This window comes from Zalophus californianus, chromosome 6 (genome assembly GCF_009762305.2).
Source record: "Zalophus californianus isolate mZalCal1 chromosome 6, mZalCal1.pri.v2, whole genome shotgun sequence".
Classification (NCBI taxonomy): domain Eukaryota; kingdom Metazoa; phylum Chordata; class Mammalia; order Carnivora; family Otariidae; genus Zalophus; species Zalophus californianus.
In genome coordinates, this window is record NC_045600.1 from 84,277,739 (window position 1) to 84,304,524 (window position 26,786).

General features: G+C 40.8%; 1 protein-coding gene across 8 annotated transcripts in view; it reads left to right on the forward strand.

Moving 5' to 3' along the window:
- The window catches only part of GANC (glucosidase alpha, neutral C), a 70,112-nt gene extending 49,369 nt beyond the window's left edge, over positions 1-20,743 (forward strand). For 4 of the 8 annotated variants that reach the window (XM_027570582.2, XM_027570583.2, XM_027570581.2 and 1 more), the window contains 9 exons: positions 2,051-2,152; positions 3,659-3,902; positions 5,292-5,356; positions 6,980-7,056; positions 11,251-11,325; positions 13,323-13,436; positions 14,642-14,754; positions 18,169-18,272; positions 18,864-20,743. In XM_027570582.2, the coding sequence (XP_027426383.1) occupies positions 2,051-2,152; positions 3,659-3,902; positions 5,292-5,356; positions 6,980-7,056; positions 11,251-11,325; positions 13,323-13,436; positions 14,642-14,754; positions 18,169-18,272; positions 18,864-18,973 (1,004 nt within the window). In that variant the 3' untranslated portion in view covers positions 18,974-20,743. Of the gene's footprint in view, positions 1-2,050; positions 2,153-2,866; positions 3,160-3,658; positions 3,903-5,291; positions 5,357-6,979; positions 7,057-11,250; positions 11,326-11,440; positions 12,569-12,624; positions 12,831-13,322; positions 13,437-14,641; positions 14,755-18,168; positions 18,273-18,863 lie in introns of those variants that run through there. The other 4 variants (XM_027570584.2, XM_027570585.1, XM_027570586.2 and 1 more) reach the window with 4 other exon arrangements.
- Positions 20,744-26,786: the final 6,043 nt, after the last annotated feature.

The window sequence follows — 26,786 nt, forward strand, 5'->3', positions numbered from 1 at the left end:
TAGAATCACCTGGCTCAGTAAGGGCTTGAAAAATGTTAACTGTTGTTCTTGCTACTATTATTATGTCTCCTTTATGTAGTCTGTACCACTCCTCTTAAATTATAGAGGGGTTTTTTTTGAGGGGATGGAGGAATAGGCATATAAATCAATGGAACAGAATTAAGAGCCCAGAAAGAGTCCAACACACATACGAACAATTAATTAGGAACAGAGTTACCAAGGCAATTCAGTGCAGAAAGGAGTTTTTCAATAAATGGTGTCAGAACCCTGAGTATGGACTGGGGGGGGGGGGGAAGAACCTTACCTCTCACTACACAAACATTCAAAATGGAATATAGACCTAAACTATAAAAGCTAAAATCAAAAACTTCTAAAAGGAAACATAAATCTCTGTGACTTTGAGATAGACAAGATTTCTTGGAGAGAACACAAAAAGCATGAACCATAAAAGGAAAAAAAGTGCTAACTTGGACTTCATCAAAATTAAAAACCTCTACCCTTTCAAAGATATTAAGAAAATGAAAGTCAAGCTTCAGATTGAGAGAAAATATCTTCAATATACATATCTATCTGTCAGAGGACTTGTACCCAAAATATATGAAGAACTTTTACAGTTAAATAATAGACATCTACTTTTAAAAATAAGCAAAAGATCTGAATAGACACCTTACAAAAGAAGACATATGATCAATAAATACATGAAATGATGCTCAACATCATTAGTCTGTAGGGAAATACAAATACAAATTAAAACCACAGAGAGACACTACTACACATCCATTACAGTAGCTAGAATTAAAAAGACTGACACTACCAAGTATTACCAAGAATGTAGAGTGACTGAAATTGTCATGTACTGATACTGTAAAAGCAGTATAGCCACTATGCCAAACAGTTTGGATTTTTCTTTAAAAAAAAAAAGATTTATTTGAGAGAGAGCACAAGTGGGGGGTGGGGAGGGGGGCCTGTGGGAGAAGGGGAGAGAGAATCTTAAGCAGACTCCACATTGAGCTCGGAGCCCAACATGGGGTTTGATCTCATAATACTGAGATCACCATCTGAGCCAAAACCAGATGCTTATTTGACTGCACCACCCAGGCACCCCCAGTTTGGAGTTTTTTAAAGTGTTCAACATACACTGAACACAGACCCCGCAGTTCCGCTCCCAGGTAGTTACCCAAGAGAAATGAAAAACATATGTCATGCAAATATTTGTACAGAAATGTTTATAGCATCTTCCTTCAAATAGCCAAAACTTGGAAAGAATTCAGATGTCCCTCAGTAGGTGAGTGGATAAACAACTTGTGATCGATCCATACTATGGAATACTATTTATCAAATAAAAAGGAATAAGCTACAACATTATGCTGAGTGAAAAAACCAGAACACAAAATAGTATGTTTTATGTTATGTTTATATGAAATTCTAGAAAAGACTTTAAGAATAATCAGATCAATGGTTGGGTAAAGTGGAGGGTTATTCACTACAAAGAAGCCCATGCAGAATCCTATGAATGTTCTGAATCTAAATTGATTTTTTAACTAAATAATATTCATATGAAGAGGATTCATTTAAAAAGAATTTTAGTCTGAGCAACATCAGCAAAGCATAAATAAAGCCATTATTTCTGGGGGAAAAAAAGCCCATGTGATCTTTTACAATTACGGAAATGGTTCTATACCCTGCTTGTGGTGACAGTTACAGGTTTCAAAACTCATCAGACTCTTCACTTAAAATAGGTATTTATTATATGTAAATATTTCAGTAAAGTTGATTTTTTTAATGTTTCTCCTAAAATCAGGCTTGAGTTATACTTCAAAAATAAGTGCCATTTCAGAACATTTTCACAAAAGGTTTTGTGGATTTTTAAGAACTTTTTCACAAAGATTAATACATTTTTAATTGCTGAAACCAGAATTCATATATTTTAAGGTCAGAAAGAAATGCTTTCCTTTATATTAACTTGTCTATTTCAAATAAAGAATCTATGAAATCAAGTGCATGGGCTGATTTGTGATTTTTTTTTAATAACTGTTACCGGTGATCCAAGGTGCTGTGTGGACGGGCGACAACACAGCAGAATGGAGCTACCTGAAAATTTCTATCCCCATGTTACTCACCCTCAGCATTACTGGGATCTCTTTTTGCGGAGGTAAGATGATACCCACAGGCTTGAAGTGAGAGGAAAAAAAAAAGCGAGGGTGTTTTCCCGTCAAGCCTGGTCATAAATGCCTTTTCATTTGCGGTTTCAGGCAAGGATAACTGTGGGAACAAGAAAATGAGGAAAGTGAAGGGACGCTTCCAAGCAGTTTGTGTCTTGTCTGAAATGCGGACTTGAAATAAAGTCATCAGAGAGCCCGAGTGCTTCTTTCCCTCTTTCTCTGATTCCTCCTTAGATGCTCTTGAGAACTGAGTTTCTCTTCCTGAAACATACCTTTTCTTCTTCAAAGTGAGAAAAATGAAGAGTACAAAGAATTTAGCAAATCAGAAATCAGCCTTACAGAAACGCTTTTTACTGAGCAGGTTTAAAATTCTATGACATATTTTAACTTAAAAAAAAAAAGATATGCTCTTGGGAAAGATAAATTTAAAATACGATTTCCTGTTGGGCTGCCTTCCCTAAATCCTAGTAATTCTCTGCAGATGAGAAATCTCCATATGGAGGCTGCTCAACATGACTAGTTCCAGCTGTTCCTTGTTTTCGGTAGGAATAGAAGCAAGTTAATGTCAAAAAAAGCAAGTTAATGTCACTTTTTGATAGATGTGTTTCTTATGGCATTGGTCCACATACAAGGAATATGTATCCTGCTTAAGGACTAAGCATGAAATTACACCTAAAGCTCTAATTCTGATTGTTTTTCTTTAGTTCTACAGTTTTTATCTTGCTTGAGCTGCTGCTTTCGAAAAGAAATCAAGGGGCGCCTGGGTGGCTCAGTCCATTAAGCATCTGCCTTCGGCTCGGGTCACGGTCCGGGGATCCTGGGATGGAGTCCCACCTCCAGCTCTCTGCTCAGCAGGGAGCCTGCTTCTCCCTCTCCCTCTGCCTGCCGCTCCCCCTACTTGTGCTCTGTCAAGTAAATAAAATCTTAAAAAAAAAAAGAAAAGAAAAATCAATTGTCAACCCCCACCACATGGCTAAACACAGACTTAATAAATCAGGTCAGCATTTTGCAATTTCTGGGTTTGGGAACATATAGAAATGTTGATCTTGTAGTAAAGCCTGTGACTTTTTTTTTTTGAATATTGTATTTATTTGACACAGAAAGACACAGCAAGAGAGGGAACACAAGCAGGGGGAGTGGGAGAAGGAGAAGCAGGCTTCCCGCTGAGCAGGGAGCCCGATGTGGGGCTCAATCCCAGGACCCTGGGACCATGACCTGAGCCAAAGGCAGACGCTTAACAGACTGAGCCACCCAGGCGCCCCAAAACCTTGGACCTTTTGATAAGAAAAAGAGGATTCAAAGAGAATATTGTCAGATCCCCAAACAGGCTGAGTTTTGAAATATGTGCTCCCTAGTTTCAGGCCACAGTGTTGTCCTGGCACTTTGAGTGCACACACAGCATGTTTGTCCTGACAGTCTTCAAGCCCTTATCTTACCTGGGTGCCACATTTGTTAGAAGCCCCGTTACCTCACTCAGCCTCTGTCTTTCTAATCAGCTGATGTAGGCGGCTTCATTGGGAATCCAGAGGCGGAGCTGCTAGTGCGATGGTACCAGGCTGGAGCCTACCAGCCCTTCTTCCGTGGCCACGCTACCATGAACACCAAGAGGCGGGAACCCTGGCTCTTTGGGGAGGAATACACCCGGCTCATCCGAGAAGCCATCCGGCAGCGCTACACCCTCCTGCCCTATTGGTATTCTCTGTTCTACCGCGCACATGTGGCTGCTCAGCCCGTTATGAGGTAAACAGGCTTCACCGGTTGCAGGCCCCAGCAGCCAGTCTACACCAGAAAATCCCCGGCCATTGGGGAAGGGAGCAATTACATAGTGATTTCAAGAGAAAAGCCATGTGTTTTTAGTCAAATGTCCCTCAGATTACTGAGCACCAACTGTGAGCAGGGTCAAGGAGTTGAGGTCACAGAAAAACCAGATCCCCTGCTATTTTGTGATTCAAGTGTCAATATTTGATAGGAGACAGATTTTTCAAAGAAAAAGGAAGTGACTGTAACTGAATTCGCTACTTAATCCACAAGAGTCCTCTCATGAAGAACAATTTATTCTGCCAGTCTTAGGCTGTATCTTACCTTAGAGCTAAACCATTCCAAGTTTGAGGTGAACATTTTTCCCATAGTATAAATTATATTCTGATTCTATTTTAGAGGCAGAATGTGAAAAACCAACTTTCTGGGTTAGAGAATGATACAGAGACACATAATACACTGAGGCTTCCAGATCAGCTGATCCTAAACCTGGCTCAGATAAGAATCACCTGGGGAGCTTTTTCAAACTATAGATTCCAAGGCCACACGCCCAGACCTACTAGGGAATCTCCTTGGGTAGGTGTCAGGATCTAGATTTGTTATAAGTTTCCCTGATGATTCTAGACATCAGCCAGATTGCTTTGTTACTATTCAGTAGGAAAGTGATATATTTTTACGGAGGCTAGTGAATAAACTAAAAATAAGTTTCTCTTAAAAATATCCTTTACTCATGAGGTTGAAAAAAATATTAGAACCATTAAGTTGATATCCAGATGCACAGATAATGGAGATTTTACTATCTTCATAAACCCAAATGCCTCCTAGATAGTTGTGTAAAACAATAATAGAAAAAACCCACACAACAGTTTCTCAACCCTCGAAAAATGTTGCCTGCTTGAAAACAAGTAAAACCAATTCTTTTCATTTAAATAGATAATGATTAAGGATGCATGCATCCTTAATGAAAGGCAGTGACAGCATGAAAACATGGCACAGATTTTATATCATTATAAAATATGGTTTTACAAGCATTTAATTTGTTCCATACTGAATGTGTTAGGCATTTGGACTTGTATAGAGCTCTGATTCTGCCTTCAGAGTATTTAGTACTCAACAATCAGAAGGAAAAATTGTAGGTACCAGAATTCTCAATCTGTCATTGGAACATTTCAGCAAGTAGATAGCTCTTAAACATTAGAAAAAGATACTAATCCTAGCAATTGCTTATAAAATCTTAAATCATGAAAAGAATCTTGGCTTTTTGGCTTTTCCAGTTTCCTGTGAATAGTTATAAAACTGAAAATAAAAGTGATTTAATAGTAATAAAACATCTAATGATGTTGAAATAAGAATTTTTTTTTCTTTTCCCAGACCTCTGTGGATAGAGTTCCCAGAGGAACTAGACGCTTTTGGTGTAGAAGATGAATACATGCTGGGTGAGCATTTCTTGATTAATTATCATTATGATAAATACTGTAATTATGTTTTTGTTATATTTCCTAATGTAAGAGCACTAAAAATCAATCCCTAATCTCAAGAAAACCAAAAAAAAAAAATTCTGTCATTAAGATTTTTAGTATATTAGTGGACTGATAGCTCTCTTCTGTGATCAGGTAGCACTTCTCGTATTGTTAACTTCACATAAACCCATTCTTTTTTTTTTAATTTTATTTATTTTTTTAATTATTTATTGAGAAAGAGAGAGAATGGTAGAGACAGAGCATGAGAGGGAAAGAGGTCAGGGGAGAGGCAGACTCCCCACTGAGCAGGGAGCCCGATGCGGGACTCGATCCCGGGACTCCAGGATCATGACCTGAGCCGAAGGCAGTCGCTTAACCAACTGAGCCACCCAGGCGCCCCACATAAACCCATTCTTATTTGTGGATACAATTTGAGATTCTTGTTCTAGGTTCACTCCTGAGCCTAATGATACCCCTGTAGGGAATGGAAGTAGAAAACAGTAGACCAGATGGTTACAGTAAAGATTGAGAGAGCTTACTTCATGGGCAAAACAGAGTTAGTGGTGGTGGCGGTGGCGGTGGCGGTGGCGGCGGCGGCGGCGGCGGCGGCGGTGGTGGCGGCCTCTTCTTTAACAAGGGTTGACCACCAAATCCAGGATATGGAGGTTTATCATCTTGGGAATAGGACTCAAGAAACCAAGCTCAACAGAGAGTTGCCCAAAAGGTGCATCCTATTTAAAAGCAGAAATCCTAAAATGTAAAAAGCCTAGTGCTACCTCTCCACTCATTCTTAGGTCTCAGTTTAAATAGCTAGTCCCTTGGAGAACATTTCCCTGACCAGAATTGCTTCTAATAGCTAATTACACCCAACTATAGTCAAAGTCAGTCCCTCTTATTACATAACTCATTCCATTTTGTGCTTTTGCCTTTTTGGTATTTGTCATAACTCTAATTAAATTATAATATCTGTCTTTACTGACTGCAAACTCCATGAGGACAGGCACACTGTCTTATTTGCCACTATTATCTCCAGAGCCTAGCATAATACCTGGCACTCAGCCGGAACTCAGTAAATATTTGTACAATTTTAAAGAGTAAATTCATAAATGGATGAAATTTACATACATGTGGTGCCACAGTCAAAATTAAGAGAATTACAGCCTTCCTAATGATACCTGCCTGTGGATATACTCCTATCCATGCTGATCACACTTCTGGATAAGAGTTGTAGGCTCACCGTTTTCAAAATCACTAACAGCAGGCAATGACGCACCTGGAGAAATGCGATGGCTCTTTCAGACTCCCAGCGCACTAGCGGCTATGTGCAAATGAAACTGATAGACTGTGGCGGGGTCCCTCCCTATTATCCTTATATGCCATAAGTGGATGAATGACAAGTAATAAAACAGTCACCGTTTTGAGCACCAGACCTCTTTGTAATAATGCGTCTCTCTGATGAATCACTGGTTCAACTACCCAAGGTCTCTACTTTGACCAAGTTCATGGTTGAGTGGTCCCTAAAACCACAGAAGCTCTGAAAGGAGAAGGATGTTTTCAGACCTCTTGGGATGATAGCTTTATTTCTTTTCTGTTTTTCAGGAAGTGCTTTATTGGTTCATCCAGTCACAGAACCAAAAGCCAGCACAGTTGATGTGTTTCTGCCAGGATCAAATGAGGTAAGAATATATGACAAACAGCCACGTATCTTGCATGTCTCCTATCTCCTCCCTTCATTCTGATGAATTAGCCCCTGTTGGGAAATAGATTTCTGCATCATGCCGTTGTGAAGACAGCCCAAATGCCTGTAGCAACTGAAGATTCTTGTAGGTCATGACCTTAATGGAAGAGTGGGGAGAAATTGATGAATAGGTGAGAACACCAAGGAAGGTCAGCATGGTTCTTTACCTTCACACTTGGACTTGTGTAAGTGACTCCTCGTAAATACAGAAAGATATTTTTAGTCTGCTAAGAAGTATCAGTCACTGGGGGGAGCCATAAGTAAAAAAGACTTTGCTTTTTGTTTCTGGCTCTATCTAAATTCTAAGTTTTTGTTACCAAAACCTGGTCTCCAGACACTCACCAAAGTGGGTAAAAAGTAACAGTGGTGACTTTCCTTCAAGCAACTCTAGCCTCCCAGCTCTTTTATTGGTTATTGTCACTGATTATTATCACAGTATAAAATATCATCCTGCACTGCTGGAGCCCAGGGCATTGAACCCAGGCAGGTCCCAAGGAAGAGGTAGGATTAGCCCCTGGGCTGCAGAGCAGAGGGCCATGGAGAATAACAGCAATAGCCTCCAGGGACAGACCAAGGATATATGCAGAGGGGCCAGGAGAAGAGGCAGGGCAGAAACTTGGGGCACCAGACCAGGAAAAGAGGGTATGGAATGGGGAGCAAGGAGGAGACAGATCCTAGAGAGAGTCCTTGAGCACTGGAGCATCACCACAGGCTTCTATAGGCAGGGGGAGGAGGCATGAAGGTTACCAAACTGATGTGAGACCTCCATGTCAAGATATTCCTGGACTGACTCTGGAAAACAGTATGGAGGCTCCTCAAAAAGTTAAAAATAGAACAACCCTATGACCCACCTACTGCACTATTAGGTATTTATCCAAAGGATACAAACGTAGTGATTTGAAGGGGCACATGCACCCCGATGTTTATAGTAGCAATGTCCATGATAGCCACCCTATGGAAAGAGCCCAGGTGTCCATTGGCAGATGAACAGATAAAGAAGATGTGGTATATATATACAATGGAATATTACTCAGCCATCAAAAAATTGAAATCTTGACATTTTCAATGACGTGGATGGAACTATAGTGTATTATGCTAAGCGAAATAAGGCAGTCAGAGAAAGACAAATAGCAAATGATTTCACTCATATGTGGAATTTAAGAAATAAAACAGAAGAACATATGGGATGGGGAAAAGAGGGAGAGGGAAGCAAACCATGAGAGACTTAACTACAGAGAACAAACTGAGGGGTCATGGAGGGACGTGGGTGGGGGATGGGCTAGATGGAGGATGGGCATTAAGGAGGGCACTTGCTGTGATGAGCACTGGGTGTTGTATGTAAGTGGAGAATCACTAAATTCTACCCCTGAAACCAATATTACACTATACGTTAACTAAAGTTTAAATTAAAAAAAAAAAAAATATATATATATATATATATATATATTCCTGGACTGTCTAGGCAGGTGGTGAGGTCACTGAGCCCGGCCATGCTCGCTGCTTAGGACTGTCAAGTGCTGGCGTGGCAATACCGTGGTACATCGGTGCCAGTGGTCTCTGTCCATCCAGTTCTGTGTGTTTGCTTGTTGGGCTAGTTTCCTGAGGCCACTGTCACAACTTACCACAAACCGGGTGGCTTAAAACAACACAAATGTATCCTTTCCCAGTTCTGGAGGCTCGAAGCCCCAAATCACGGTGTCGGCAGGCTTGGTTCCTTCTGGCAGTCCTGAAGGAGAATCTCTTCCATGCCTCTCTCCTGGCTCCTGGTGGCTGCCACGGTCCTTGTGGTTCCTGGCTCTGCAGCCACATCACATCACTCCAATGTATGCCTCCGTCTTCATGCATCTTCTTCTCTGTGCATCTGTGTCTCCTCTTCTGTTTCTCTTGTGGGTGATGTAATGACGTTGAGGACCCACCTGGATGATCCCAGATAATCTTCTAATCTCAAGATCCTTCATTTAATCAAATTTGTTACCATAGAAAGTAATATTCACTCCTTCCCAGTATTAGGAAGTGCATATAACTTTTTGAGGGGCCACTTCAGCCCACTACGCTTGTCTTTATTGATATGACAGTACCCAGGCTCTTCTCCAGAATGTTCATCAATTATGTTCTTTCCTCTTCGTTTCTCCAGTAATTTGTAGTTCTGAAGATGTGGGCTCTTTATAAAGGTTCCCCCGCCAAGTAAAAACCTAGAAAAAGGTTAAATACAACAACAGCTAAATAAATTGTCCTGCCAAGCACTTCCCTGAGAGTTTCTCAAGTCGATTTTAACAAAGCAGTAGGCTCCCATTAAGAGAAACTAGCTCCCCTTCTGACGTAGCCACAAATTAATTTTTAATTAATTGTTTAATAAAAACATTTTATTAATGACCTATCATCATTGCAAGCACACTGCAATTACTGTATAACATATTCCTTCAACACTATTCCCCTGATTCTGTGATTGTTTCTCTCACTACATCTTCAAAACCCTAGGTAGATGAGCCAAGCCATTTCTTGCCAGATTTTTACCTCACCAGTTAGCTAGTCCCACATCACACTGTGCAAGGGACAACAGTCCCTTGTTGTCACTCTTCCCCATATTTCTAGATGGCCCATTCCCTCTATTTGAAGTCTTTGCTTAAATAGCTTTTTCTCAGTGAGGCCTTCTCTGACCACCTAGTTAAGATTACAGACCATTCCCACTGCCCCGGTACTGTCCAGCCCCCCTTCATCTTTCATTTTTCCCACAGAACCTGACACCTTTAACATTCTAGATATTTACTGATATGTTTTGTTGATGATCTTTCTCTCCCATTAGAATGTTAGCTTCTTAAGGGCAGTGATTTTCCTCTGTTATGTTCACTCTCTATCCCTAGCATCTAGAAGGGTACCTGACAGGTAGTAGGCCTTCAGTAAGTACTTGCTGAGGAGCTTGGTGACTGAGCACTAGGTCTGATCTACATAGTAGTTTATACCAGTTTTACTCTTGCAAGGCTGGGGACCTTTGTGGATAGCACCAGAGTACATACCCTATACATATACCTCTTATTCTAATTAGTTCTGGAAATGGTAGACAGGTAATCCCAAAATCTTATTTAAGTCCATTTTTTTGTTTTATTTTTTTACCTTTCACTCCCACTACTCTAGCTGAAGCTACTGGAATTTGTCAAAGAAAGCTAAGACAATATCTCCCATAAACAGACACAGAAATCCTTGACAAAACATTAGCAGATTGGATCCAGCCAAAGATAATACATGGAGACGATGTGGGGTTGATCCTGTTGAATTGAGAGTTTACTGGAACTGACCATGGTCAGGCCACAGCCGTCTCACCTTCACCACAGGACAGGGCAGCTCTACAAAGGATGTGGTAATCCCAGGAGGTGACCTTGTGAAATAGACTGTGGCTGCCAGAAATCATACTGGGCTAAAAGAGAGAAAAAGAGGTTTTTGTTTCCATGCTGCTGCTGCTGCTGATGATGATGCCTTAAGGATTCGTCCTATCAAATTACTCTGTAGGACCTTCTTGGTACTTCAGCAACTAAACCGCCTTGACCAGGATCCCAGATTAAGAATTTGAACCTCATCCCTGAATTGTACTCTGCTAAAAAATGATACTATAGTAGCGATCCCAGTTTCCATTTGTCTTTCTCCTGGATCTGTGTCCTTCTCTGACACTTCCCTTTTCTCCTGCCTCATTTGTAATTGATTTGCTCACAATGTGCTTTTCTTCCTTGTTACTGCTTTTTCTTTCTTCCATCATCTTTTTTACTATAAACACATTAAGTTTCTAAGACAACCAGACTATAAAATCCATGAGGGCAGGAACTCTGTCTTTCCGTTCACTCCTGCGTGCCTAGCAGTGCTGGGCATGTGGTAGGTTGTTGGGTAAATAACTTGGATGGACAGATGGACAAATGAATGGCCTTTTAGTGAACTTCCATCACAGTACTAGGTTAGTCCTTTTGGGGTCTTCTTAAAAACATATGTTCTTGCTAACTTCTACTTAAGATTTTTTTTTTTTAATTATACTTATTTTAGCCTTCCGGTTATTTGAAATCCAGATAAATGAATGCTTTACTGAATAATGGGATCGTGAGCAGACTTGCTCATATACTCTTTTTCATTAGGGTCTGTTCCTTTCCAGGTCTGGTATGACTGTAAAACATTTGCTCATTGGGAAGGGGCACGTACTGTGAAGATCCCGGTAGCCTTAGATACCGTAAGTCATTTTCAGGCTGTTATTTTTACCTGTTGTGTTATATCTGTCTGCTTGGGCTGCCACCATAAAATACCACAGACACAGTGGCTTAACCAACCAGTTTATTTTCTCACAGTTCTAGATGTCCCAGATGAAGGTGCCAACAATTTACTTCCTAGTGAGGACTCTCTTCCTGACATGTAAGCAGCCACCTTCTGTCTGTGTCCTCACGTGGCAGAGGGAGAGAGTGAGCTCTCTTAATGTCTCTTCTTGTAGACACTAATCCTATCAGTTAAGGCCCCACTTTCTGACCTCATTTAACCTTAATTACCTCATTCAAGGCCCTGTCTCCAAATACAGTCACATTGGTGGGTGATTGGGGCTCAACATACGAATTTTAGGGGGACACATTCAGTCCATACCATATGCCTACATAGAAGGAACCAAGGACATTAGTGTTCTAATTAAAAACATTTAATTGTACACCTTAAATGGGTGAGTTGTATGGCATGTGAATTATACCAATAAAGCCGTGAAAACGTGAGATAAAAGTATCAACATATAGCCTGATTTCACAGTATGAAACATCAAGGACAAACAGCTCTTCCTCATATATTTCCATTTGTACGCCTAAGAAAAATAATAACCCTGAAAATGGAGTAAAAATGGCAGTCACCACACACACCATACAGAATGTCCTCCTACAGGACCAAGTCACAAAACATGAGTTTTCAGTTGTAACCCTGGCCCTCTAGGCCCAAGGGAAGGCTGTCAGTTACGATGGTAGAGTCAAGGGGACCCATCCAGACTGAACTTGTGAAGGGAAGTTTGCTCTTGCCACTAAATCACAACCACTACTTCAGACCCTAAGTAGTGTTAGGATTAATACAGATATATTGACGTTATTTTTTAAAAGCTGTTATCAGTAGTATGAACTCCATAATGAAACGATTTCAGATGTCAACTTTCAGATCTAAAAGAGACCTTAACATTCATCTACTCCAATCCCTCGTGCTTACAGGTGAAGAAGCTGAGTTCAGAGAAGTTAAATTACTTGTCTAGGGCTGTGGCTAGATTGTGGCAGAACTGAGATAAGACCCTAGGTCAGCTGCACTCCCACTTCAGAGCCCATTCTTTACTAACTTACTACCTCGGTCTTTGGGGAAAAAGGAAAAGAAGAAGTGATTGGTTGATGAGGGGGAGATAAATGTGCTTTACTTCTTGCTATCAAATGTGAGTCAGAGGGTGGACATCTTAACTACTCCACCGTCACTCCCAACTTCACTTATATTCTTGTACTTTTTTCCCTCTTGTACTCAGAGCGAAATACAAGCCCCCATATGATCCAAAGAGCTTCCTTACAGAGGATTGTATGGGGACGCAGGAAATTTCCTGAGCTTTCTTTGCTGGGAATGCCATTCCAGAACCATAGGTATGGGCCATGCTTATAACACTGTGGTTAGAGTCACTTCAAGTGTCTTTGGCAGCCTCTACAACAGAAGTTTCACAAACTTACTCTCAGAATTGAGTCCATCATCCTGGTAATTCAGGGAAGCAGGGAGCAGGAAGAGTGTAGACTGTAGTAAGGACAGAATCATCTCCCTGAAACCAAGAAACTATAATATTTCATATGCACACATACATACATGTGGGCCTACTTACACAGGCACAAAAACTCACTCCTTAGCAGGGCCCTAGAAATAAACACGTGTATTATGTTGGCAAGAAAGTTAAAAATACAAAATAGGAACTACTGATAGGATAGGCAGAATAGATAACAAATTGATGAAGGGTGAGAAGTTTCCCTGATAATTAAAAAATGGACCACTTTTTAGTCTTGGGACTCTTCCTTTTAATGCCATGGCTTCCATATTTTCCATCTGTGTGCTCACAAATTTCTTTCACCTTTGAGTCTACTTGTAAAGAATGGGAGTCTTGTACAACGAAATATTTTTAGATTCTACATTGAAATTGCTTTCTATGAATACTCCTTCCCTGAGCGTATTGTTCTGTTATAGATACCGGTATTTCAGCGAGGTGGGAGTATAGTACCAATAAAGACGACTGTAGGAAAATCCACAGGCTACATGACTGATTCCCCATATGGACTCCGGGTGGCTCTAAGCACTAAGGTATTTGGAAAATGTTACCTTTACACATCTCATTCGTTACTACTTTATCTCTTTACAGGAGTAGTGGCCTTTTGAGTATGTGACACTATGTAAAAATGATAAGCCCCAGTGATGGGATGGGTGCTTCTGATGTTTTTCTAGAAATCAAAGTTTTGAATCGTTTCTGAATCATTGTCCAGCTTACCTACCTTTCCTGGAATTGTTCTGAAGAGAACTCTAAGAACTAGAAATGATAAAAATTTCTTCCGGGGCACTGTGATCCTTGGTGTTCTGCAGCTTGGCATTGATTACCACTGGACTAATTGACCATTGGGCCTAGTCAGCCTGCCACATGGATTAGCCCTAAAACTCAGTCTCCTATATAGAGGTGCCTATATCTATGCAACATTTCAGGAACACCAGCCCCACACAATGACTTCTGTTCTCATCAGATGGCTCAAACAACTAAGATCTGGGGTAAAGCTCAGAAGGATCCAGAATTTGTATGTCCTTTTTAGAAGATCTTTTGAGCCAAATGAGACCTATAGCAGACTCCTTCCCTATCCATTTGCCCACGTATAGTACCAACACAAACTCTTCCTCTTCTACAGGACTGAACACAAATTCATACTCTTAGACAAATATAAAATAATTAAGCTTGCTTTCCCATCTGTTTCACTTAGACATTCTTATTGGGCCAAATTACGAGCCTCAGACCACAGAATAAATACAAGAGACTCAAGATCCATATAGCACATCAGGCATTGTCAATGAACAGTAAACGGCCATTGGAGTGCTGTGACTTTGTTTGACATGCCAGAGGGGTCCTCCTCCTGAAAGGAAATAGGAACTAGATGCTATCCTTTAAGTGGACGGCTTCTAAAGATAGCTGATCTCGTCCATTATATACTAAATTTTTTTAGCTTTAGTTTCATTTTGTGAACTTTTTTCAAAGAAGCCACCTATGCCACTGCCCATATTTTGTAGTTTAAATTTTTTTCAACAAGATCTAACTCTTGAGCTCCTCTTATGTGACTTCCTTATTCATATTATTTCACTAATGGGTATTGAATGTATATATTTATATGACTACATTGTACAGCTTGAATATTAAGTTTTTGTTTAATAAAATCCTTCACAAATTTTTTAGTCCCTTTAGGGGGTGACATTCTTTTCCTAGTAAGCTATTATATAAGCACATTCTCTGTCTATGTTTCACTCTCCAGGATTCTGCCATGGGTGAATTCTATCTCGATGACGGCCATTCATTCCGATACCTCCACCAGAAGCAGTTCTTGCACAGGAAGTTTTCATTCTTGTCAGATGTTTTGATCAACAGGTAAAAAGCTGTGTGCTTTCTTAAATATGCGATCCTCAAAAACACAGCTATTATTTTAAGGTACTACTTAAAGAAATTATTGATGGTCATTTATGGAGTATTTTTTTCAGCTTCACTAAATAATTGACAAGCAAAATTCTAATGTATTTAAAGTGTACAACATGGTGAGTCACTATATGTATATACTGTAAAAGGATTCCCACCATCAAGTTAATTAACTCATCCATCACCTCCATATTTACTTTTGTGTGTGTGTGAGAACATTAAAGTTCTACTCTGTTGACAAATCTCAGGTATACAACATAGTATTGTCAACTATGGTCATCATCTTATACATTAGATACTCAGACCTTATTCATCTTATAACAGAAAGTTTGTACCCTTTTACCAGCCTCTCCCTATTTCCATTTGCAAATACAAACAATTTTATTTCTTCCTTTCCAATTTAGATGCCTTTTATTTCTTTTTCTTGCCTAATTGCTCTGGCTAAGATGTCCAGTACTATGTTAAACAAAAATGGTGAGAAGTATGCATCCTTTTCTTGTTTCTGATCTTGATTCAGCTTTTCCCCATTGAGTATGTTAGCTGTGGGCTTGTCATAGACAGCTTTTATTAAGTTGTGGTACATTCTTTCTTTTTTTTTTGAGAGAGCACGAGCATTGGAGTGGGAAGGGGCAGAGGGAGAGGGAGAGAGAGAATCTTAAGTGGGCTCCACACTCAGCATGGAGCCCGATATGGGGCTCCATCTCATGACCCCGAGATCATGACCTGAGCCAAAATCAAGAGTTGGACACTTTACCCACTGAGCCATCCAGGCGCCCTGAGGTACATTTTTTCTGTACCCAGTTTTTTGAGTTTTTATCATGAAAGGATGTTGAATTTTGTCAAATGCTTTTCCTATACCTACTGAAATAATCGTATTATTTTTATCCTTTTTTGTTAATGTAATGTATCACATTTATTGATTTGCCTATGTTGACACATCTCTGTATCCCAGAAATAAATCCCACTTGATCATGGTGTGTGGCCCTTTGTTGAGGAATTCTACATCTGTGTTCCTCAAGGATATTGGCCTGTAATTTTCTTTTCTTATATTGTCCTTGCTAGCTTTAGTATCAGGATAATGCTGCCCTCATAAAATGAATTTGGAAGTTTTCCATTTTTTGGAAGAATTTGAAAAGGATTGATACTCTTTAAATGTTTGATAGAATTCAACAGTGAAGCCATCTGGTCCTGGACTTTTCTTTGTTGGCAGTTTTTTGTTTACAGATTCAGTATCCTTACTAGTAATTGGTCTGTTCAGATTTTCTGTTTCTTCATGATTCAGCATTGGTAGGTTGTATGTTCTGGGAATTTTTCCATTTCTTCTATTTTATCCAATATATTAGTGTGTAATTGTTCATAGTAGTTTCCTATGATCCTTAGTATTTCTGAGGTATCAAATATAACATCTCCTCTTTCATTTCTGATTTATTTAAATTCCAGCATAGTAAACATACAGTGATACGTTTCTGACTTCATTTGAGTCCTCTCTCTTTTTTTGTTGGTGAGTCTAGCTAAAGATTTGTCTATTTTTTTTTTAAACTAGCTCTTAGTTTCATTGATCTTTCCTACTGATCTTTTTAGCCTCTGTTCCATTTATTTTCACTCTGATCTTTGTTATTTCCTTCCTCCTACTAACTTTGGTCTTAGTTTGTTCTTCATTTTATAGTTCCTCGAGGTGTAAAGGTAGATTATTTATTTAAGATTTTTCTTTTTCTTAATATAGGTACTTATTGCTATAAACTCCCCTCTTAGAATTGCTTTCGCTGCATCCCGTAAATTTTGGTATATTATGTTTCCATTTTAATCTAAGATATCTTATTTCCCTTTTAATTTTTTGTTTGACCCATTGGTTATTTAGGGGCATGTTATTTAATCTCCATATATTTGTGAATTTTCCAGTTTTCTTCTTGTAATTGATATCTACTCACCTACCATTATGGTCATAAAAGATGCTTAATATAATTTCAGTCTTTTTAAATTTGGTAAGACTTGTTTTTAGTCTAATGTATGGTCTGTCCTAGAGAAAGTTCCATGTGTGCTTGAGAACGATATGTATTTTTCTGCTGTTGAATGGAATGTTCTATATATATCTATTAAGTTTATCTGGTCTAACATGTAGTTTAAGTTCACATTTTCCTTACGGATTTTCTGTTTGGATGATCTATCCATTGTTGAAAATGGGGTATGTAAGTCCCCTGCTATTACGGTGTTGCCGTCTATTTCAACCTTCAGATCTGCTAATATTTGCTTTATATATTTAGGTGCTCTGATATTGGGTGCATAAATATTTACAAATGTTATATAACCTCTTAGTGAATTGACCCATTATATAACTATCTTTGTTGTCTCTCATTACAGTTTCTGGCATAAAGTCTGTTTTGTCTGATATAAATATTAGCTACCCCTGCTTTTTTTTGGTCTCCATTTGCATGGAATATCATTTTCCATCCCTTCACTTTCAGTCTGTATGTATCCTTAAAGCTGAAGTGGGTCTCTTATAGGCAGCATATAGTTGGGTCTTGACTTTTTAACCATTCAGCAACTCTGTCTCTATTGATTGGAGGATTTAGTTCAAATTACTTAAAGTAATTATTGATAGGTGATTTGGGGGCCCATACCTCAGGTGGGGGCCTTAACACTGGGGCAGTAGGAGTGTGGTCCAAACCTTTCACTCTTCAGGGAGAAGTTGGGAGTTCCCCTCCTAATTGTATGGCACTGTCCCCAGGGTGGCGGTCACGGTGAGTGTGTTTCAGCCTTTCCTACCTGATTTGATGTGGCTGTTTCCTCAGTCACCTGACGTATAAGAGTCACTCAGCTAGTTTCTGTATCACTAAGAAGGAATTGCTCCACAGCTTTACATTTGGTGCATCTGTGGGAGGAAGGAAATTCAGGGGCCTCTTATGTTGCCATCTTGGTCTGGAGTTTCTCTGAAGTATTTTTCAATCACTCTGTGAACCTTCCTTCCTTACTGTCTCCACCTTCCTGTTCTTTACTCTCTAAAAAATAAAAAATAATTCAGCTTAAGTTCTGATTAATCCCATTTATCTGCCCATTCAGCAATTCATTAAGTATCTGATTTCTTAAAATCTGATTGCAGTGTCCAAGTCACATTTGAGACTTCAGTGTCCTTAGGTGATTTCTCTCCAAATGGCTTGTTAAATGGATTCTGGTTTGTCTACTGGTTAGGCAGTCCTTGGCACAGGGAATCATCGTTTCCATCTCTTCATCCTAGTAAACATGACAACCGTATGCTTCATGCCTCCATAGGGAAAGACGGGAGGGGAACTCCCAAGGCTAGGATGTTGACCTAATAACCAGCCCAAACCCCTATTCCTCTCACTTTCCTAATACCATTTTTATCTATTCTAGCTGTGCCGACGAAAGAGGTCATTATCCCAGCAAGTGTGTGGTGGAGCAGATCTTTGTCCTAGGCCTCAAGAAGCAGCCATCTTCTGTGACCACCCGTTCATCTGGTAAGGAAACAGGTCATTTGTTTTTGTAAACATGGAAGTATCTGCAGCAAAGAAATGATTAGTCCTAAAACTGATGTAGCATGCTTAGCCAAGTGGACCCTGCACTTTCTGATGGAGGTCAAATATATTGGTATCTGGGGGAGCAAGGCCATCCTGCTTTTCCTCATCAACTGGGCTTTCTGCCAACTGTAAGTTGTTGATATTTTTCTAAGGAAAATTATTTGGGGCTTGAAATAATACTGTAGCTTCTCTGAATGTATTTTTGACTGTAGATAGCTGAAGCCCCAGAGAATCCTGCCCATGTTTATGGAGTTTCTTAAAGAGCTATATCCTTTCTCATCTACTGAATTTCTTGGATAAATCACTTTATTCCTTACAATTTCCTTTCAACTAATCTTGTACTCAAAATGATGGAGTGTTTAATGTTTAAAAAATTCATGGACATCCATGGGTAAAAGTGCTATTAAATTGGATTCTCCCAGGTGGGGTATCAGGTTTTATGATCGAGTCAGAAATATTTTAGATTCAAAGGAAAGAGTTTTCTCTCCTAGATATTCATCAAATTTTTCCTGTTCTTGTCTTGATATTTAGATGGTAAAGATGAGCCTGTGGCTTTTACATATTGTGCCCAAATGTCCACCCTGCGACTGGAAAAGCTGTCCCTGAACATCAGCGCTGACTGGGAGGTCCACGTCCGATGATGGTGCAGTGCACCCGGGGCGAGTGCGGGAAGCAGCCTGCACCTTTCAGCCTTGCCCTTGGCCTCTTCTGAGATCTGTGCTGCATGCTAATTGACTTCTCTGGCTAAAAAGTATCCTTCATTGATCACCAGCTTACTAATGAAAATAGACTTCAGGTTTTACATTTTTAGAGGTACTAGTCATACTCTTTTTGTCAAACACCACTTCTCCTAGATGCAAGTAGCCCTGTGACATTTATAGAGTTCATTAATCTTCCACTGCTTCTTGGACAGAGGCGCTGTGGTAAACCCTGTAGCCCAGTGAGTAGCTTCTCTTTGAGCATAGCTGCATGGGTTGGTTTGTTTGTTGTTGTTTTTAGGAGACTCTACCCCCAATGGGGGCTTGAACCACACCCTTGAGATCAAGAGTCACGTGCTCTACCAACTGAGCCAGCCAGGCGCCCCTGGATGGGTCTGTTTATGTGAGATATGGGCCAAACGCACCTTGTGTGGCCCATTTGTGGAAGCTTGCCTCAGGCCACGCAGCACAGTCAGGCCGGCTACAGCAGCTGAGTTACTCGAGGCCTGTCTCCAAGTGGACAGCAGCCTCTGGTAACCCCCCCAGTTACCTTTCACCCACTTAGACGTGGGCAAAACAACCCTTTTCTGCTTATACTGCATACACCGCAACAACAGAGAGTTATTCACCCCTAAAGACTGGCTCAGAAGCAAAAGAGAATTCTTTTCCCTGTCATACTTTTTGGGCTTCAAAGTTCCTAATTAATCTTCTTAAAATCCTAATTTATCTTAATTGTTTTTATTAAATACTGTTTACTAGCCACAGAATATTTGTAACATGAGTAAGCTGTAGCTTATAATAATAAAATGAATACCCATTTTCCCACTCCTGATCTTCAGAAATAGAACACAGGGCTGGGAGGAGGGTGAGGTAAGCGTACTTGCCTTGAGCAAAAAATTTAAGGGGATACGAAGAAAATGCAATCATCAAAATAAATGATATTTTAATGCAGTATTTTTTAAAAATCAAAATTAATGCAAAAAATAATGCACAAAATATCAAAATTTTAAATAAAGACAGGATCGGTATTACTGAGGTTTCCTTTTCCCTCAGGCTCCAATATGGCTTGGCATGGGCTAGAACATTACAACACACCAGTCCCTCAGGAGCCGCCAGTGACCCCCCCGCCGGCCACAGCATCTGTGGGGGCAGCCTTGTGTCCCCAGCGCTCCTAAACCAATGCACATTTTCACGTGTCCTTCACCGAGCAACTTGCCAACTGCCACTTCTGTGCCTCGTGGTCCCTGGGCCGCCATACCCACCACCTTCCCCCCCAAATGCAAATTTTACCATCCCTTCAGGCCCGACTCAAATGCCACTGTTCCATTAAGCCTTTCTAACTACCCTAACGACCCCAAGCCCCTGTACCCGTGAGCAGTGATTTTGCCCATCTCTGAAATGTTGCTGCACTTATAATGTGTGTTCTACTTCTCATTCTCAGGGATGGTCCCTTAATGTTTTAATCTTGTCTGTCTTGTTCCCTGGCTAGAGTGCATGTTCCTTAAGAGCACGTTATATTTGTCTTCTGTTGGCCAGAGCAGCGTCAGTCATCCTTGGCTTTCACCAACTGTGCTATAAGTGGTTAACTGATGGATTTGGTTGATTAAAAAATGAGAATTGGGGCGCCCGGGTGGCTCAGCTGTTGAGCGTCTGCCTTCAGCTCAGGTCATGATCCCAGGGTCCTGGGATCGAGCCCCACATCAGGCTCCCTGCTCGGCAGGAAGCCTGCTTCTCCCTCTCCCACTCCCCCTGCTTGTGTTCCTGCTCTCTCTCTCTCTGTCAAATAAATAAATAAAATATTTAAAAAATGAGAATTGAATGTATTTGTTTCTGATTTACTTTTTTGACAGGACTCTTCCCTCTAGACGTAGTAGACATTGTGCATTTCCTCGTGGACACGTTTCATTTATCAGTTGAGATTTGGGCTTTGCACCGTTTGTAGGCTCATACAAACATTTGCAGATTCTTTGCTATTTCTGTAAGTTGTGCAATTCAGGAGAAAGGAAGGTGACATTAGGTGAAGCAGTATTTCCCAGCTTCAGACTTACCTTAGCAACCTACAGTAAGAACCTGAAAATGGGGTGCTTTTACCTAATATAAGTGATGGCTTTTAATAGCATTTGAAGTTGAATAATTAAGACCTATCTTTAGATGAACATCTGTTGCATTTATTCTTCCATGTGAAGTATTTTGGGGGGAAGGAATGAATAAAAACTAGTAAATTGTGGGAAACTGCTCTACCTTGACCCAGAATGATACTGAAACGTTCACCTAGAGACATTGAGCGGAGAGAAGTATAGTCTGGGTGTTAATTGTTCTCTGCCCTTTACTGCTTCTCCCCCTCCCCCATCCCCTGTTCCTGCAGCTGTGCCCCAGAGCGCTGTGTGGGGCTGAGTTGACCTGTAGGTGTTCGGTTACCCTGTTGTGGCTAATTCTTGACATGTTACTCAGGAAACTGGATTTCATGTAATAATTAGAATAATTTCCACAGAGATTGAAACAAAGCTCTCAAATGCATGATGTGTCTCTACTTAAGGCTTAAATGCCAAAGAATGAGTTGACAAATTAGTTTAAAATCAGAAACTGCCCAACAGAAAAACAGGCAAAAGTCATTTGTAAAATAAAGTAAAACAGACAAAACAAGCATGAAGGGTGCTCAGCCTCATTAATAATCAAAGACATTATTATTATTTTTTGCCTGACTGGCCAAGATGAAAAAGTGAAAATGTCCAATGCTGATGTTGGTGTGGGGACATTCTCGTGCATGTGGGAAGTCATTCTCGTGCATCATTGGTGGAGTTATAAATAAGTATAATCTCTCAGGATGAGTATCTGGCAATAGTGTCAAAATTTTAAATCTGCATACTCTAACCCAGCAATTCCACTTCAGAGAAATCAGATAAATTGCTCAGAGCTACTAATTGCAGTGTGATTTATTTACACTGTGGAAAACTAGGAATAAGCTGTGTTCTTTAACAGGGGGCTGGTTAAATATAGCCCTTTCATACGCAGAATACTATACAATTATTAAAATAACAATATATACATCAACATAGAAGGAACATTTTTGTTAAATGTTTGAGTGATTTCATTTACGTAAAAGTTATAAACTGAAATCGAGGGACATCCTATACTCTTCAAAATGTAAAGGCCATGAAAAACAGGTCTGAGGAAATGTTCTAGATTGAAGAGGGTACAAAAGAGACATGAAAACAAATGTGTGTGTGATCCTGGGCTGGAATCTGGGCCTAAAAGGGAATGATTGGAACAGCTGGCAAAATTTGAATGGGATCTTTTGATTACATGGTAATTTTCCTAATTTTGAGGGTTATACTATAATTATATAGAAGAATTTCCTTGCTTTTAGGAAATACTAAGGTATTAAAGGGTAATGCGCCATCATATCTCTAATGTATTCTCAAATGGCTCAGAAAATGTATGTATGTATGAGAAGGAGACAAAACAGAAAAAGGCAAAATGAGTTTAAATGTTACAATTGAAGAAACTGGGTGAAGGGTATATAGGAACTCTTTATGCTGTATTTTCCACTTTCTTATAAGTTTCAAACTATTAAAAAAAAAGTTGGGCCATATCTCTACAATATCTAACAGCTTTAAAATGTTTACTTTCTAGTATTGTAAAAGCTTATAAGCTGTGGCATATAAAATAGGATGAGACCAAGTTAATACAAGAACATACCTCGATTCTAATGCTGCAGACCACTTCAGAATGTTCCTCGGATCAGCTCTTCACCTGAGAAGCACGGGGCCACGTCAAGTCCTCTACTTCAGGGACACAAATCCCATCCTCTTGTTGGCTAGGACACAAAGGGGAGTTACTCAGATCTGAGGGCTGAAAGCCACCAGCAGAAGGGAAGGGAATGAAGGAACAAGAGCTGGGAAGCAATGTGTTTCGTCTTGCAGAACCAGCAGCCAGCCGAGGAGACTCCCCAGCCAGGCGGCTCACCAGATAGCCTCTTCTGTGAGCCAGTTTAGGCTCGTTTGGAGCTGAGGACCTGCCAAAGAAGCCCCCCCAGAGTTGTCCTAAAGTTAACTTTAGCTCATTATAATACTAAGATCTCCTCCCATGGGCTGAGTTTTCTGCCATTTTTGAACATACAATATATGCACTAGCATGTTGACATGCTAGGCATGCTCAGTTGAACCAAAGTGCCTAAGCATAGAATATCTCTAAGTTTCTTAATATATATACAAGCTCCCTGCTCCTGCCCCCCAATACACTGAGTTAAAGCTTCTTGTACTAACCCCACAGGAAGACTACTTTGAGAGCTATCTTCCCGTCCTTACTTGTGACAAGTAATAAAAAGGTCTTTGTTTTCAACGTACTTGGGTTGTGTTCAATTTAATGCACACCAAACGGCAAAGCCCTTGAGTTCAGTCATACTCCGAGCACCAGGCCAGCAGCCCCTGGCCCTTCACACCTGCACTGTGGCAGCACTTTGTTGTTGCTTCACCACAGAGGTCTTAACCTGACGGCAGGAGCTGACCGGAGAGCCTTCAGGAGGGCTCACACTAAGAAATAGAATACATGTGGGGCGCCTGGGTGGTTCAGTCGTTAAGTGTCTGCCTTCGGCTCAGGTTATGATCCCAGGGTCCTGGGATCGAGCCCCGCATCGGGCTCCCTGCTCCGCGGGAAGCCTGCTTCTCCCTCTCCCACTCCCCCTGCTTGTGTTCCCTCTCTCGCTGTGTCTCTCTCTGTCAAATAAATAAAATCTTTAAAAAAAAAAGAGAGAAAGAAATAGAATACATGTTTACATGTTGATGGGGGCATTTATTTTAGGGCAGGGACCAGAGAAAGTCCTTCATGCGTTTGGAAGGCCAGCTTGGTCACCGTCCTTCTCTTCTCAGATCTGAGTTATCCAGAAGATCCTGGCTGTGGGAAATCTGAGGTTGTTGGTTCCTCACAGAAGTGATCCCAAGATTTGGTTCCAGTTTGACTAGGTACCAAGACATTCTCTGTCCAAGGAGACTGATTGCACTTGAGACTGACCTATAGGACTATGTTCTGAGCACAGCTCACTTCAGAATAGGTGAACTCCATGTGTCAACACGACCAGGGCCAATCCCAGATCAGGCCATTCTCCTAAAGGCTCCCTAGAGGAGAAAGCACAGTCTGTCACCAAGAGTTTGTCTTAAAGTTGTGCTGAGCCCTGTATTCTGGTTAACTAAAAGCAGTGAATGCGGGGGTGCCTGGGTGACTCAGTCTGTTAAATGTCTGCCTTCGGCTCAGGTCCTGATCTCCCGGTTCTGGGATCAGCCTGCATCAGACTCCCTGATTAGCAGGGAGTCTGCTTCTCTCTCTCTGCCTCCCCACTTCGCTCCTGCACATGTGCTCTCCCTCTCTCTCTCTCTCTCTCTCAAATGAATAAATAAAAACCTTAAAAACGTGAATCCAATCACCATAGCCGTAGAGAAAATCGCAATTCTGGAGTTTAGTCTGTGGGCAGGGTTCTTTCAATTTTTCACACCTCTTTCAGTATCGGGGTATCATAATGATAGGCAGCGGAAACACAGTCAAAACACATAAATATCTGGAGCTTAATGGTTTTTCATCTAACTGACCATCCTACCCAAGAGCCTTCTGGGAAATGGAATTCCTATGACAACATCAAGCTTTCCACTCTGCTTTTAAGATTTCCACCTACCAAACCTCCTGAATGCCTTTGCATAAATCCCAGGGGCATCACCCTAGACTAAAATAACTTCTAGGCCCAGGACATAGAAAGCCACTAGCAACTCCACTGGAAACAGATTACCATATTAACCACAGACAATGGAGGCCATATAACGAGCATTCTAGGAGAAAGAAAGGATGGCATCTGATATCAGATATGCCTGTCTTATGACCAGCCTCGCAAAGGACTGCAGTGCCCCAGAAAGGCCGGCCAGAATTCGACAGCTGCTTCTTGACAGTTGTTTCTAGCAGGGCTGTGGTATTAAATTCCTCTCCAGTCAGAGCTAAGGGAAGGGGAGCCCTCACTATTTATATGCAAGGATCCAGCGATCTTACACCTAGCCCACATTATTGGAGTCCTAGTTACACATTCAAGTCCCTCCCTGGAAATCTGAAAACCTGGGGTCTATTTTGGTTCTGCAGCTGAGTGATCCTGGCTATGTCATTTAATCTTTCCAGGTCTTGGTTTCCTCATCTGTTGAAGAAAAGAGGTAATTTCTAAAATTCTGTGAGCCTTCCACGACTTCACTATAAAATTGCAGCAGATATCTCAAGTCTCCTCATGTAAAATAGGGTTAATCAAACCCACAAGGTGGTCATACAGATTTAAAATATTCTATGTGGGGGGACCTGGGTGGCTCAGTTGGTTAAGTGTCCGACTCTTGATCTCAGCTTAGGTCTAGATCTCAGGACCATGAGTTCAACCCCCATGTTGGGCTCCACACTGGACGTGGTGCCTACTTAAGAAAAAAAAATATGTATCCTATTGAGTAAGGGACAGGTGGGGCTAGGTAGGGAGAGATAGGTAGGGGGCTACATGACTAGGCTCATGCAGGGGGCTATGTGTTCAGGTTCATAGAAATCCTAGATGTGGAAAATGCTAAGGCGTACAAAACCAGAGATAAGGGAATATAATGAGACTAACAAGACTACCTTGTTTGTCTTAAATGTCAGAGACAAGATATCTCTGTAACAGCTACAGCTGGACCACTGAAAATTACCAAACTTCAAAGAAAAAGTAAACATCATGGTCTTAGTGGTAGAGACATCAAGATTTAAGTTCCTTAGTCAGTTCTCAATAAAAGACTACCAGTGAAAGCTCACAGTGGCAACCCATTTGGGACCCCTCTCACTCTAGAAAGCTTTTTTCTTTCCTTTCTGTTCCCCCCTTCACTTAATAAACTCACTTCACTTCATTTCACCCTCTTGTGTCCGCGAGATTCATTCTTCGACTCCGTGAGACAAGAACCCTGCAATCGGGTAATGCTATGTGTATGGAAAGGAAAAAAACAGTAACTTTACTTTGCAGAAACCTGGTAGATTCCACCTTAGCCAGTTGATCAAGATTGCTGTCACCTGTGGGGGCGCCTGGGTGGCTCAGTCGGTTAAGCGTCTGCCTTCGGCTCAGGTCATGATCCCAGGGTCCTGGGATCGAGCCCCGCGTCGGGCTCCCTGCTCGGCGGGGAGCCTGCTTCTCCCTCTGCCTCTGCCTGCCTGCCTGCCTGCCTACTTGTGCTCTCTCTCTCTCTCTCTGTCAAATAAATGAATAAATAAATAAAATAAATAAATAAATAAAAAAAGATTGCTGTCACCTGTGATAAAACACATCTCTATCATGTATCCCCAAATGAGAAGGGCATATGACCACTGTGATATTCTTTCCCCAAATCCATAACCTGTCTAATCAAATGAAAAACATCAAACTGAAGTTGAGGAACATCGTATAGCATGCCTGCCAAGTACTCTTCACCAGTCCCAAGTCATGAGACAAAGACTGTGGAACCATTAGAGATGGGAAGATCCTGGGGAGACATAACATTTAAATGCAGTGGTAGGAGCCCGAACTGGATCCTGTAACAGAAGAGGAAAAAACAGAACCATTAGTGGAAACACTAAAGAAATCAAAATAATGTCTTTTGTAGTTTAGTTAATAGTATTTTACCAGCATTAATTTCTTAGTTTGAATCATTGTACCATGGTTATGTAAGGTGTAAACATTAGGGGAAGCTGGGTGAAAGGCATATGGAAACTCTTACCATCTTGCAACTCTTTTGTAAATCTA